This window comes from Podarcis melisellensis (assembly GCF_964234715.1).
Source record: "Podarcis melisellensis genome assembly, chromosome: 10".
Lineage (NCBI taxonomy): Eukaryota > Metazoa > Chordata > Lepidosauria > Squamata > Lacertidae > Podarcis > Podarcis melisellensis.
Genome location: NC_138542.1, coordinates 9,562,684 through 9,576,030, shown reverse-complemented (window position 1 = coordinate 9,576,030; position 13,347 = coordinate 9,562,684). Strand labels below are relative to the sequence as shown.

The following is a 13,347-nucleotide window of genomic DNA, read 5'->3' as shown; positions in this document are numbered from 1 at the left end:
GTCAGATAGCTGCTTATTTCCTTGACATCTGATGGGAGGGCGTTCCACAGGGCAGGCACCACCACCGAGAAGGCCCTCTGCCTGGTTCCCTGTAACTTCACTTTCTGCAGGGAGGGAACCACCAGAAGGCCCTCAGAGCTGGACCTCAGGTGAACGATGGGGGTGGAGACACTCCTGCAGATATACCGTAAATTTCGCTCCATAACACGCAGATTTTTCCTCCTAGAAAGTAAGGGGAAATGTCTGTGCGTGTTATGGAGCGAATGCCTACAGATGGCGGGGGAATCTGCTGCAGTTGTGAGCTGTCGGTGGCTCGCTTTGAAACAGCAAAGCGGGTGTAAGCGGCTCCTGTCAGCGAGCTGAGCTGGGGAGGAGGGAGAGAAGCAGAGCGGGCTTGGCTGCTTTACCCCGTCCTCTTTAAAACAACCTCTCTCCTCCCCACTGAGCTGCTAAGTAGCTGCAAAGCTTTTCAGCCAGCCTAGCCGGGAGGAGGGAGAGAAGCAGAGCGGGGTTGGCTTCTTTAAAACAACCCCGTGCTCTCTGTCCCTGCCTGCAGTTTTTTGCTGTCCGATGTTGGATTAGCCACTATAGGGGCTGTGTGTGTGTGCTTGAGCTATCGTTCTCCTCCTCCTGCTTCCCTTTCACTCTCCCTGCGCTCTCCCTCCGACTTTAGAATTGACACTCGTGTGTGTGTGTGTGTGTGTGTGTGTGTGTGTGTGAGAGAGAGAGAGAGAGAGAGAGAGAGAGGGGGGGGCTCCTTCTCCTCCTCCTGCTTCCCTTTCACTCTCCCTGCGCTCTCCCTCCGACTTTAGAATTGACACTCTGTGTGTCTGTGTTTGTGTGTGTGTGAGAGAGAGAGAGAGGGGGGGGGCTCCTTCTCCTCCTCCTGCTCCCGTTCACTCTCCCTGCGCTCTCCCTCCGACTTTAGAATTGACACTCTGTGTGTCTGTGTGTGTGAGAGAGGGCTCCTTCTCCTTCTCTTGCTTCCCGTTCACTCCCTCAGCGTCCCTGCGACTTCCAGCGCCCTGCGACTTTAGGGCCAGTTCTCTCTCTCTCTCTCTCTCTCTCTCTCTCTCTCTCTCTCTCTCTGTGTGTTTTGACCTCACTGCGCTTGTTGGGGGAGAGTGTTGGTCGTAATTTTTCTTGATTTCTCTCAGAGTGGTTACTATCATGGTTTCCTTGCCGGGGAGGAGGGAGAGACGCAGAGCCTGCTTGTTCTAATGGAGCAACGCCAGAGAGGAGCCTCTCCTGCATTATCAGCAGCATCCTTCTCCACACCCCCCACGCGTGCTCCTTGTCCCTTGAGTTCTTTTCCTTCCCTCCCCACTTAAAACGTGTTTACAAAGCACGGATCCACATGGATCCTCAGGATTTTTGCACTAGGTCACCCCAAATTCACCATCAGATCACATAGCATATCCATGGCTACAGCCTGCACCAAAAAACACCCACACCCACTGTTTCATGGGGCCGCAATGGTGCAAAAACGTGGTTACAAAGCATGGATCCACATGGATCCTCAGGATTTTTGCACTAGGTCACCCCAAATTCACCATCAGATCACATAGCATATCCATGGCTACAGCCTGCACCAAAAAACACACGCACCCACTGTTTCATGGGGCCGCAATGGTGCAAAAACGTGGTTACAAAGCATGGATCCACATGGATCCTCAGGATTTTTGCATTGGGCTACCCCAAACTCACCGTCAGATCACATGTCTGTGGCCACAGCATGAACCACAAAAATCATACATCCACTGTTTCGTTTAGAATATTTTTTTCTTGTTTTCCTCCTCTAAAAACTACGTGCGTGTTATGGTCAGGTGCGTGTTATAGAGCGAAAAATACGGTACTTCCGGTAAATAACAACAGCAACAACAAACAACAATAATAACAATAGTGCAGGAAACGACACAGGTCTTTGCAGATGATGTTGATCAGCTGGTTGTCAGTGCTACCAAAGCCCTGTGCCTTCGCAAATCCTACAGTGATTGTCAGTACAAGCACACCATATATCAGCTGAAAAGTGGCACCTGCATCTTTACCTGCCCCATACCTGGCCTCATACACAATGGAAAGACTAAGCAGACCACAGAAAAATACAATAAATGAGAGAGACTATCGGTGAGCTTTTCTGTAACATACTTCTCTACCTGGATTATTTTTCTGGTTTTGCCTTACAGATGGCTGTCGATGCAGCTTGCAATTACTGCTCTGTGTCCCCCTCCCCCCCACATTCAGGCATGTCTATCTTAATCTTTATCTCTTTGAGGCTCTTGTCCGGGGCCTAGGCAAACCTCTGAGGTTCCAATAAGGGAGTATGTCCCGAACATATCAAAGAGACCTTTTGTAGCAGCAGCAGAAGAAAAATCTTATCACGGGCTCATGGAGTCATATAGCAGGAGAGAGTTGCAAAGGAAATACTTCTAAGTAATTGGAGTATCCTAATGGCCTAAGAAGAAACAGGAAAAAATAGGAATTTCCTGCCAACAGCCAACTCCCTCTTCTGAGAAACAAATGTGTTCCAATTAGGGTACGCCTTCTCCTAAATATCCCTGTTATGCAGAACTAATAAAACGCATCTGCACTCAGTGAATATACCCAGAGAAAGTTCTGTCTATAATCCTAACTGCATTTATTTGCAAGGAAGTTAATTCTACCTAAGCCCAGAAGCACTTATTTTTGAATAAACGTTTAGCTTGGACTTTTAAGCATTAGACCTCGAAATAAAAAAAAAATGCAAGCCAATTTGAAACGAGTGAGGACTGCTTAGGCACCAATCCACAACTCTCTTGTTGATTTGAAGGTGAATATTCTTAAGGAGTCCAAGCTCTGTGTGCCACGTTCAAACCAAGAACTGCACTTCGGAGCGAGAGTTGCGGGTTACTGCTGAAGAAAGCCTCACTCATTTCATTTCGAAGTAGAGGCTCCTCAACTCCCCCAGAGTTTTGCACAGTTAAGAAAGTTCACGTGAGAAAAAGATTCCTATTCCTCCCTTCCCCATCTACACCAAAACCTGAACAACATGGGATGGGGTATATTAATGGGGACTGCTGGGGAAGGGGGAAATTGCTCAAAAATGGGCTTGGATCCTAAGGCAAGTTAAACTGAAGGATGTTCATGGAAGGAAAGTTTCTTGGGCATTCCTCCCCACTGCAAACTATTCCACATTGTTCAGGCAAGGTCCCCAGCATCTCCAGAGGCCTTGTAGAAGGATTCACTGGTAAAAACAAAAAGGTAAAGGACCCCTGGACAGTTAAGTCCAGTCAAAGGCGATGATGGGGTTGCGGCACTCATCTTGCTTTCAGGCCGAGAGAGCCGGCGATTGTCCACAGACAGCTTTCCAGGTCCTGTGGCCAGCAGGACTAAACCGCTTCTGGCACAACATGATGGAAACCAGAGTGCTCGGAAACGCCATTTACCTTCCCACCGCAGCGGTACCTATTTATCTACTTGCACTGGTGTGCTTTCAAACTGCTAGGTTGGCAGGAGCTGGGACAGAGCAACAGGAGATCAGGAAACAGTTTGACAGAGAGAGGCTATACAGTACTGCTTTGCTATTCTTACCAAGAACACAGGACCCGCATTTGGGACTCACTCACACAGAGAAGCAGCGATGTAAATTGCCACTTTAAATGTTCTTGTTTTGTGCATGGTGGTTTGGGCTGTTTCCAGGAGGGGTATGCAAACTAGGCCTGAGATAAGAAGCAACTGAATGCAATCAAAAGCAGCATGCGAGCTGATAAGCCTCCCGCAAAATCATGTCAAAACCGAAATGCACACACAGCATTTTGAGCTAAACAATAGCTTAAAGGTGAACCAAGGACAGTGTGAAGTGGGCTTTGTGTGATTGCTGCTCAGGCACAGAAATGTCCCTCAAGGTATCTAATCTCCTTACTGATTTCCCCCCAAGATAACTATGTTTGTTTAGGTTGAACACAAAACCAGACAACAGTTTGGACATTTAATGATGTGTGTGGAAAGCAAGGAACCAATGGATACATTACAAGCTCACTGTGCCTCTATGTGAAGTGGATTTAATAAGTCACTGACATGTAAGTCTATACAGAAAACATCTGGATCAGCGAGAGTGGAATTGGAAGTAGCGTTTGTACAGGTCACGTTTCACTGCTCTGATGTGGTGCAAATATTCCCAATAAAACTAAATGCAGTACAAAAGTGTTAAAAGCTAGATGTTAAAAGTTAACGTCTCTTAGTTGGGAATTGCGTCCTCAGGACTTTGTCTATTCTGTTAGTCACGAAAAGTAGAGGACCTTTCTTTTCCTTTTCATGTGCAAGGTTGTTTGACGTGTTTTGCACAACTGCACAATTATGTGCTTCTTCTACTCCATTTAGCACATTCTGCGTAGATCCAAGATACATTTAGAATTCAAATGGAGATAGTGGCTAGACTTGTACTCGTGATCTACACCAAACAAGGAAACAAATATTTTGGTAAGAGACAGGCCGCTATAGGGTTTTCATCAGAGGATGAATAACTTACCCTATGAACAATGAAGGCAATCATTTCTATTGCAGGTATCTGAAGATATGTGCATGCACACGAAAGCTCATACCAATAACAAACTTAGTTGGTCTCTAAGGTGCTACTGGAAGGATTTTTTTCGACTACGGCAGACCAACATGGCTACCTACCTGTAACTATTTCTATTGCAGGGTCTAGAAGAATTGTGGCAACCAGACAAACTATTTATTTCCCCTTTCCTTATAGTGATTCCTTCGTCTCTGATGCCTCACTGAAACTGAAATGCTTAAAAATATGTATTCTAGGCTGCCTGAATAACTTTATCTTCTTGCTGCTTTTCTGCCTTCATTTCTTACTGAGATAAAGGGCCAGTTCAGACAAACATGAGAGACTGTGTGAGGCAGGGAAACTGCACTGCATTTTCCCACCCACCAGGCAAGAGTGTCCTGCCTCTGAACCCATTGTGTAAGGCCCTAATTCAATGGCTGATTCCTAGACAGCACCTTTTTAAAAAAGAAAGAAAAGCAAGAGAAACAGCAGAAGAGAAATAGGCAAACAGGAAATAAAACTGTAAAACACATTGCATAGAATTGCACTAGCTGTGCAATTCTATACGTAGCTATCTACTCATATGTAAGTTCCATTAAGTTCAACAGTGCTTACTCTCAGCTAATTAAATACAAAGGATGCAGGTGGCGCTGTGGTCTAAACCACTGAGCCTCTTGGGCTTGCTGATCAGAAGGTCAGCGGTTCAAATCCCCACAACAGGGTGAGCTCCCATTGCTCTGCCCCAGCTCCTGCCAACCTAGCAGTTTGAAAGCATGCCAGTGCATGTAGATAAATAGGTACCACTGCGGCACGAAGGTAAATGGTGTTTCCGTACCCTCTAGCTTCCGTCACGGTGTCCCGTTGTGCCAGAAGTGGTTTAGTCCTGCTGGCCACATGACCCGGAAAGTTGTCTGAAGACAAACACCGGCTCCCTTGGCCTGAAAGCGAGATGAGTGCCGCAACCCCATAGTCTCCTTTGACTGGACTTAGCCATCGAGAGGTCCTTTACCTTTTTGAATTAAATACAGGACTGCAGTCTAAATCTGGACTCAGAAGTACTAAGTTGGATTCAAAGTACTGAATATGCCTGTTATGTACTGAAGTTCTCACCCTGGGCCAGCAGGGGGATACTGTAGATAGTTATGCAAATGAAGGATCAAAAGTGACGTTCAGTGATTGGATAGCTTTTGAAAGTTGCAACAGTTACAATTGTTCTGGAGCTCTATATAAGCAGGCTGACTGAGCTCCTCAGTTCAGTTCTGTTCCAGCTTACAAATAAAGAGCTGCTTTGGAGAAATCGCTGTGTCGTCTGCTATGTCAACCCACAACTTAACAATGCCAACAGTCCAACAAAACTAAGGGATATATCTGATCACAAGATACAGTTTATTCTTAATCCTTCACTCTTGTCATTTCCATCTAGCAGGCAAACTACAGATTTCTCTTTGTTGTCTTTTTTACATAGGTTTTTTTTTAAAAGGAATCCATTTGCCATTAATATTAACACCCTATTTCCTCTCTTTTGGCATGCCCTTTTCACTCAGTTTTTCAAACTTTGTAGACCAGCTCTCTTGCTCTCAGAATGGATACAACTACAACAGTAAGAACCCTGGGTTTTAGCCAATAAATCTAGGTCAAGATGCAGTCTGCAATCACATTTCACTTACGCCGAGACCTTTTTTTTTCTGAAGCAGGCCATGGTAATAAGATCAGACAGCATGCGTTTTAAAGTGGGCCCTGCCCTTTCACAATGGAATCAAAAGTCAGTAATAATATAACATTTCTGTCAAGCGGGGAGGAGCAAGCCAAGTGATCCAATATTGCCCATGACCAACCTCTAAAAGAAACAGTTGAGGAAGAATAAAGACTAAATTCAGAGACGTGGGTGGTGCTGTGGGTTAAACCACAGAGCCTAGGACTTGCCGATCAGAAGGTTGGCGGTTCGAATCCCCGTGACGGGGTGAGCTCCCGTTGCTTGGTCCCTGCTCCTGCCAACCTAGCAGTTCAAAAGCACATCAAAGTGCAACTAGATAAATAGGTACCGCTCTGGTGGGAAGGTAAATGGCGTTTCTGTGCACTGCTCTGGTTTGCCAGAAGCAGCTTAGTCATGCTGGCCACATGACCCGGAAGCTGTACGCTGGCTCCCTCAGACAATAAAGCGAGATGAGTGCCCCAAACCCCAGAGTCATCCACGACTGGACCTAATGGTCAGGGGTCCCTTTACCTTTAAGGACTAAATTCATTCCTGTGCTATGTCTTCCAAACAGCTGATGGGTGAACATGGAATTTATTTTATGGGGCTACACTCATACAGCTCTAGGTACCCATCTGTTAGGGGTCTATATTCAGAAGCCTGTCTCCACAGCCGAACTGCAGTAACTGTAATTCTAAGGAAAGAAGTACAGTTTAAATTTGATGCTCCAAACCTGCATGTCAAATCAGTAGGTTGGCATGAGAGACAGGGTCTCTTCTGTGGTGCCTCTCTAGATTGTGGAACTCTTTCCCTATTGGGCTGTAAAAGGCCCAACATTATAAGCTTTTAAAAAAATGCATTTGTTTCAGGTTGCCTTAAGATCTTATAGTGATGCTGGCTTAAGTTACTGAGCCTGAGTGCTATGTCTTAATTACTGGAGTCTAAGCTGCTGTTTTAGTCGTGATATGTTGCTGTTTTCAAATGGCTTGCTCTTAAGAGCATTTCATGCCTTACTACTGTTCTGTCAGCTGTCTGGGGAAGACTACGCTCTAAAAGAGGACCTATAAATATGTCTAGAAATAAATATGAGGGAAACTTGCTCACCAATTCAAATGTAACACTATTGCATGAGCATTAGGTAGATTCCCACTCAACTAGGGCTTGCAGACCACTTCAAACCCTGAATTTCCCCCCAATTTGCAATCCTGGCTAGTTAGTACCAGTTCAAATGTGACACTATACCAGCCTCTCCCCGCCCCCTGACCAGATGTTCAGAGCTGATGGTAGCTATAGCTACTCGGCCCTCCAGCTGTTTTGAGACTACAGTTCCCATCATCCCTGACCACTGGTCCTGTTAGCTAGGGATGATGGGAGTTGTAGTCCCCAAACAGCTGGAGGGCTGAGTTTGAGGGTGCCAGGTCTAGTGATATCTGAAGAGAAATAGATTGGGAAGAATGCGCTACACCATAGCTAACTAGACCATGAAAGGAATTGGGAATTTGTGTGTGAAGGAGCTTGCAGCACAATCCCAATTTCCTAACCACAAGATCTTAGGAAAAGTCTTGTGTATAAAGCAAAAATAGAGAGAGAGAGATGGATGAGGGGGGAGAGAGATCTAACCTTTAGGCCCTTTAACATTTGATAGACCAGGAACTGGATTCTGTCTTCAGTTAGTTTCTCATGCTTCATTATTTTACTCAAGTCTGTTCCCATAAACGGCATGACAAGGTAGCTAAAAAAAAGAAATCATTTTACTTGACAAAACAACACACCAATTCAAATAAAAACATTAATGTTACAAAACAATCATTTCTGAGAATTACTGTAGGCACTATTTTGCAAGCTTGTGTTTAAGGCAAGATTTATTTAACCAAACACCGCAATCAGTTTATGCTTTCAAAAAACGACTGTAAACATGCCACTTGCAGTCAAGCAAGAAATACTGACTGGTAGTTAATGCCATTAGTTGCCAGACACAATTTTATATTAGACATTAAATGATAAAATTGGATTGGTTCAATACAATTATAAGGGCTTCCATAATGCTTTGGATCAAAATCTCTCTTAGCTTTAGATCTCACACTGACTTGCAACCTACAACTATAGATGTTTACTAAATTTCACTGAATTTAATGGCACTTACTCAATAATAAACATGATGGAAATTCCACCCTATACTCTTCAATTATTCAAGTTCCAAAGTGGGAGCAATGCAATTCATACGAAGTGACTAAATAGGCAGAATGGGAGGTGGAGAAGCCGGAACATTTCGTCTATATTTAGTGCAAAGGAAGCAAACAAAGCTCCCTCATCAATAACTCAGATACGCAAGGAACCAAGGTTAATAATCTTCAGAGTGTGTGGGTAATCTTGAATAATGAAAACATAGATGTGTGCTCACCCCGCAATTTTATTATAGCTAATTTGCTGAAAGCTCATGAATATTTCAAAGCCAATTGGAGACAGCTCGCTAATTGCTCCTAGAACACACAGGTAGTTAACGAGAGTAGCTTGCCGAAGCTGCGTTCTGTGCGCAGGCTTTTAAATAAAAGCTTGGGGTTTGCACTGCTGTGTACACATTAAGAAGAAAATGGGAGAAACCTGTAGACCAGCTCATCTATGTATACCAAAAGACGAACCAGGTGTAGCTCCCACGCCACTCTGTTCTCTCTATCTGCATTATACGTAGGGCTGCCTCTGAAGTTGGTTAGGAAACTTAAGCTGGCGCAGAATTCAGCGGCCAGGTTGCTCATTGGAGCAAAACGGTTTGAGCATATTATACAGATCCTGGTCTGAATGCACTGGCTACCAATTAGTTTCCAGGCCCAATTCGAAGTGCTGGTTTTGAAATGACCGGCAGAATCCGAGACCTGGGAGAAGAGGCAGTGGAGGAGGACTGGAAGAAATTCAAGGACTATTTACAAAAATATTGTAAATTGTATGAGTGTTAACGGGGGACGCAGGTGGCGCTGTGGGTTAAAGCCTCAGCGCCTAGGACTTGCCGATCGAAAGGTCGGCGGTTCGAATCCCTGCGGCGGGGTGCGCTCCCGCTGCTCGATCCCAGCGCCTGCCAACCTAGCAGTTCGAAAGCACCTCCGGGTGCAAGTAGATAAATAGGGACCGCTTACCAGCGGGAAGGTAAATGGCGTTTCTGTGTGCGGCTCTGGCTCGCCAGATGCAGCTTTGTCATGCTGGCCACGTGACCCGGAAGTGTCTCCGGACAGCGCTGGCCCCTGGCCTCTTAAGTGAGAAGGGCGCACAACCCCAGAGTCTGTCAAGACTGGCCCTTACGGGCAGGGGTACCTTTACCTTTACCTTTATGAGTGTTAAGAAAGATGTAAGATTATAAATAATATGGCACCATTAAGTTAGTTGAAAGGAATATGAAGATAAGTGAAAATCTAAGAAAAGATAAATTTTGGATAAATATTATGTTAAAATTAAGCTTTTAAGGTTTGGGTAAAAATATCTAAAGTTAGGGACACAATATTGGAAAATTATAAAACAAGAATTGAAACAAGGTGATAAATTGCTGGGTAAAGTTTGATAAACTTGGAACGCAGGAACGAGAGATGCGAGGAAGTCCAAAGAAGCGAAGAAAATATGGTTATTATAATGTTATATGTTTTTTTTTATTGTATTAAGAAAATCTTTAATAAATATCTTATTAAAAAAAAACCAAAGTGCTGGTTTTGACCTATACAATGGTACCTCGGGTTACATACGCTTCAGGTTACAGACTCCACTAACCCAGAAATAATATATCGGGTTAAGAACTTTGCTTCAGGATGAGAACAGAAATCACGGGGGGGGGGCACTAGGGGTGCATTGGAAGATGGCCGACAATAACATCTCTCCGACCCACACGAGGTAATTAAGAGGCTGTGATGGGAGTATGCAGCCTCCCTGCCACCCCCAAGGAGATGGGGGGGACTGCCCTTGCCTGCTGTGCCCACATATACCACCCCCAAACTCGAGGGGGTGGGGGCACTAGGCAGAAAGCCCTTGTGTGGACTTTGGCTCTCCTGGACGCTGTCTCTGATACGCGCCACTAGCTGCAGCAACTTCAAAAGAAACAATTAGGAGGAAGCTAATGCACATATTTCAAGGAAGAATGGGGAGTAAAGACTGCTAATTGAAGGGATCTCTGATAAAGAAGACGGGTTGGATAAACAGGAATATATCATAAGAAGACACACCAAGGCTCGGTATGTCGGCAACAGGACTGGATAGGGGGGGGAACTTTCCTTTCTTTCTTTTATGTGATTAACCAATAATCCCCCCCACAAGTCAGAAATGCCACTTAAATGACCTAAGATGGATGATTTAAGACTGTGTGGAGATAATTTTTAACCAAAAGCATATTTTAAGAAGATCGTGGAAAGTACAAAAGCTTTGGGATGACGCAGTAAAAAACAGCGTCACCATTTTGGCAAGTTCTGTCGAAAGACTTATGTCTGGGAGGAGGAATGCATTTGTTTTCATACAGCGGGTGAACCTCCTCAGAGGACTAAAGAAGGCGACAGATTTGCGAAGATTAATGATGGAAAGAGTGCTTTTATTTATGGAAGTGATGATACATGGAAACCATCTCGATATGGTTATTGGATGAACGGACAAAATTCACACAGGATTACAATTTGTGTTTACCTGCTTAAGGAGGTTATCAGAAGAGATCACAAAGAAAAAAGAAAAATATATGAAAATAATAAGAGGAGATGTGGAAACAGCAAGATAGGACTGGATAGAATTGTGAACATTATTTGGACAGATTTGTGGACATTAATGCAGCCGCAAGAAGATGATTGGAATCCCCTTCGGAACTTGAAATATGGGTACCCCCAACAAAAAAATTAAAATTCGGCTTTGTAATTCGGAATTTATGTGATTTGATTTGATTGGTCGGTTAATAATTTTTTTTTTTAAAAAAAGAACAGAAATCACGTGGCGGTGGTGCAGCAGGCCCCATTAGCTAAAGTCTTCGTACCTACGGGACCGCCTCTCTTGGTATGCCCCACAGAGGACCTTAAGGTCCATAAATAGCAACACCTTAGAGGTCCCTGACCCTAAGAAAGTTAGATTAGCCTCAACCAGAGCCAGGGCCTTTTCAACACTGGCTCCGGCCTGGTGGAACGCTCTGTCTCATGAGACCAGTGCCCTGCAGGATCTGATTTCTTTCCGCAGGGCCTGTAAGACAGAGTTGTTCCGTCTGGCCTTTGGCTTGGAATCAATTTGATTCCCTCCCCCTCTTTCTTTTTCCTTTCTCCTCCTGTGAAGAGCCTGCATCCTAATGTTTTAATGTTGTATTTTAATATTGTTTTTTAAATTGTATTTTAATCAACTTGTTTTTATTATTGCTCTGAGCCTGGTCTTGGCTGGGGAGGGCGGGGTATAAATAAAATTTATTATTATTATTATTATTATTATTATTATTATTATTATTATTATTAAGTGGTGCTTCAGGTTAAGAACAGTTTCAGGTTAAGAACGGACCTCTGGAACAAATTAAGTACGTAACCAGAGGTACCACTGTAAAGCCTTAAATGGCTCAGGACCGCAAGACCTCAAGGACCGTCTCTTTCCATATGAACCTACCAGGACCCTGAGATCATCTTCTGAGGCCCTCGTACGTGTGCCTCCTCCTAAAGAGGTCCGGAGGGTGGCAACATGAGAACGGGATACGTAAGTGGCAAACCTGGAAGTATTTTACTGGGTTTTGGTGCGCGCGCATGCACAGAAGCGGTTCTCCGGTTGCGAAAACCTCGGGATCCTGCTGGACCTCCGGAATGGATCCTGTCTGCAACTGGAGGCACCACTGTAATGTAGTGGAGCTGAAATTCCTCTACCAGCTGCAATAGCAGACAGAAGTAACATACTTCCACTTCTTCAAAGTACTGTAAGCTTTACTCTTGACTTGTGAAAAACTCCAATACAGTGGTGCCCCGCAATACGAATGCCTCGCAAGACGAAAAACCCGCAAGACGAAAGGGTTTTTCGGTTTTTGCGTCACTTCGCTAGACGATTTTCCCTATGGGCTTGCTTTGCAAGACGAAAGCCCATAGGGAAATCTCCGGGGACCTCTTTTAAATGCTGGCGGTGGGGAGCAAAGCCTTCCCCCCCCGGACTTCAGAAGAGGTCCAGGAAGGCCGGCGGGGGCGAAAGGCTTTGCTCCCCACCGCCAGCATTTTAAAAGCGGTCCGGGATAGCAGGGAAGCGCTTCCCGCTATCCCGGACGGCTTTTGAAGGCAGGCGGGGGGGGGGGAGCAAAGACTTTTGCCCCCCGCCCGCCTTCAGAAGAGGTCCAGGACCTCTTCCGAAGGCGGGCGGGGGGCAAAAGTCTTTGTCCCCCCTGCCTGCCTTCCCGGGAGAGCGGGAAAGCAGCGCTGCGTTTTCCGCTCTCCCGGGAAGGCAGGCAGGGGGGAGCAAAGACTTTTGCCCCCCGCCAGCCTTCAGAAGAGGTCGGGGGACAGACTGTCCCCGGACCTGGTCTGAAGGCGGTTTCCATAGGAACGCATTAATTGATTTTTAATGCATTCCTATGGGAAACCGTGCTTCGCAAGACGAAAAACTCGCAAGACGAAAAGACTTGCGGAACAAATTAATTTCGTCTTGCGAGGCACCACTGTATACTTTTTAATGTACAAATCAGGTCAGCTAACACGCCTTACGAGTCCTTAACATGACAAATGTTAGTACATACTTGCGTGGAAAGGTAGTTGCCGTGGTGCTCCTGCTAATGCATAAATCAGGCCTAGCTGTTTTTACTTAAGGAAGACAGTCATTCTACGGATACACTTTAAAGCAAATAAAGTCAGAATCTAGCTTTTATATCACAGTGACCGCCAAAGGGCCACAAAGCAACCAGTCCTCTTGGAAATAAAATACAAATATTTATATATCATCCAAACTTTTCAAGAGAATTGTAAACTTACAAGTCATTAAATTTATCCAGGGACACATCTGGTGTGAAGACATCTAGTAGTCCAATCACCTATGAAAGGGGGAGGGGAATAATTAAAAACCCTGGCATTTAACAATCACAAAAACGGATGGATGAGAAGGTACAACAACAACAATATCACCCTATGCAAGTTATTATTCACAAGAGAAACGCTGA

The 13,347-nt window shown here is 44.9% G+C and overlaps 1 protein-coding gene across 1 annotated transcript in view; it reads right to left on the bottom strand.

The window, feature by feature from the left end:
* The window catches only part of MAPK12 (mitogen-activated protein kinase 12), a 46,174-nt gene that overhangs the window by 20,547 nt on the left and 12,280 nt on the right, over positions 1–13,347 (bottom strand). The window contains exons 3-4 of the mRNA XM_081927874.1: positions 13,163–13,221; positions 7,851–7,962 (exon numbers count right to left, since the gene is read on the bottom strand). Coding sequence (XP_081784000.1) covers positions 7,851–7,962; positions 13,163–13,221 — 171 coding nt within the window. The remainder of the gene's footprint in view (positions 1–7,850; positions 7,963–13,162; positions 13,222–13,347) is intronic.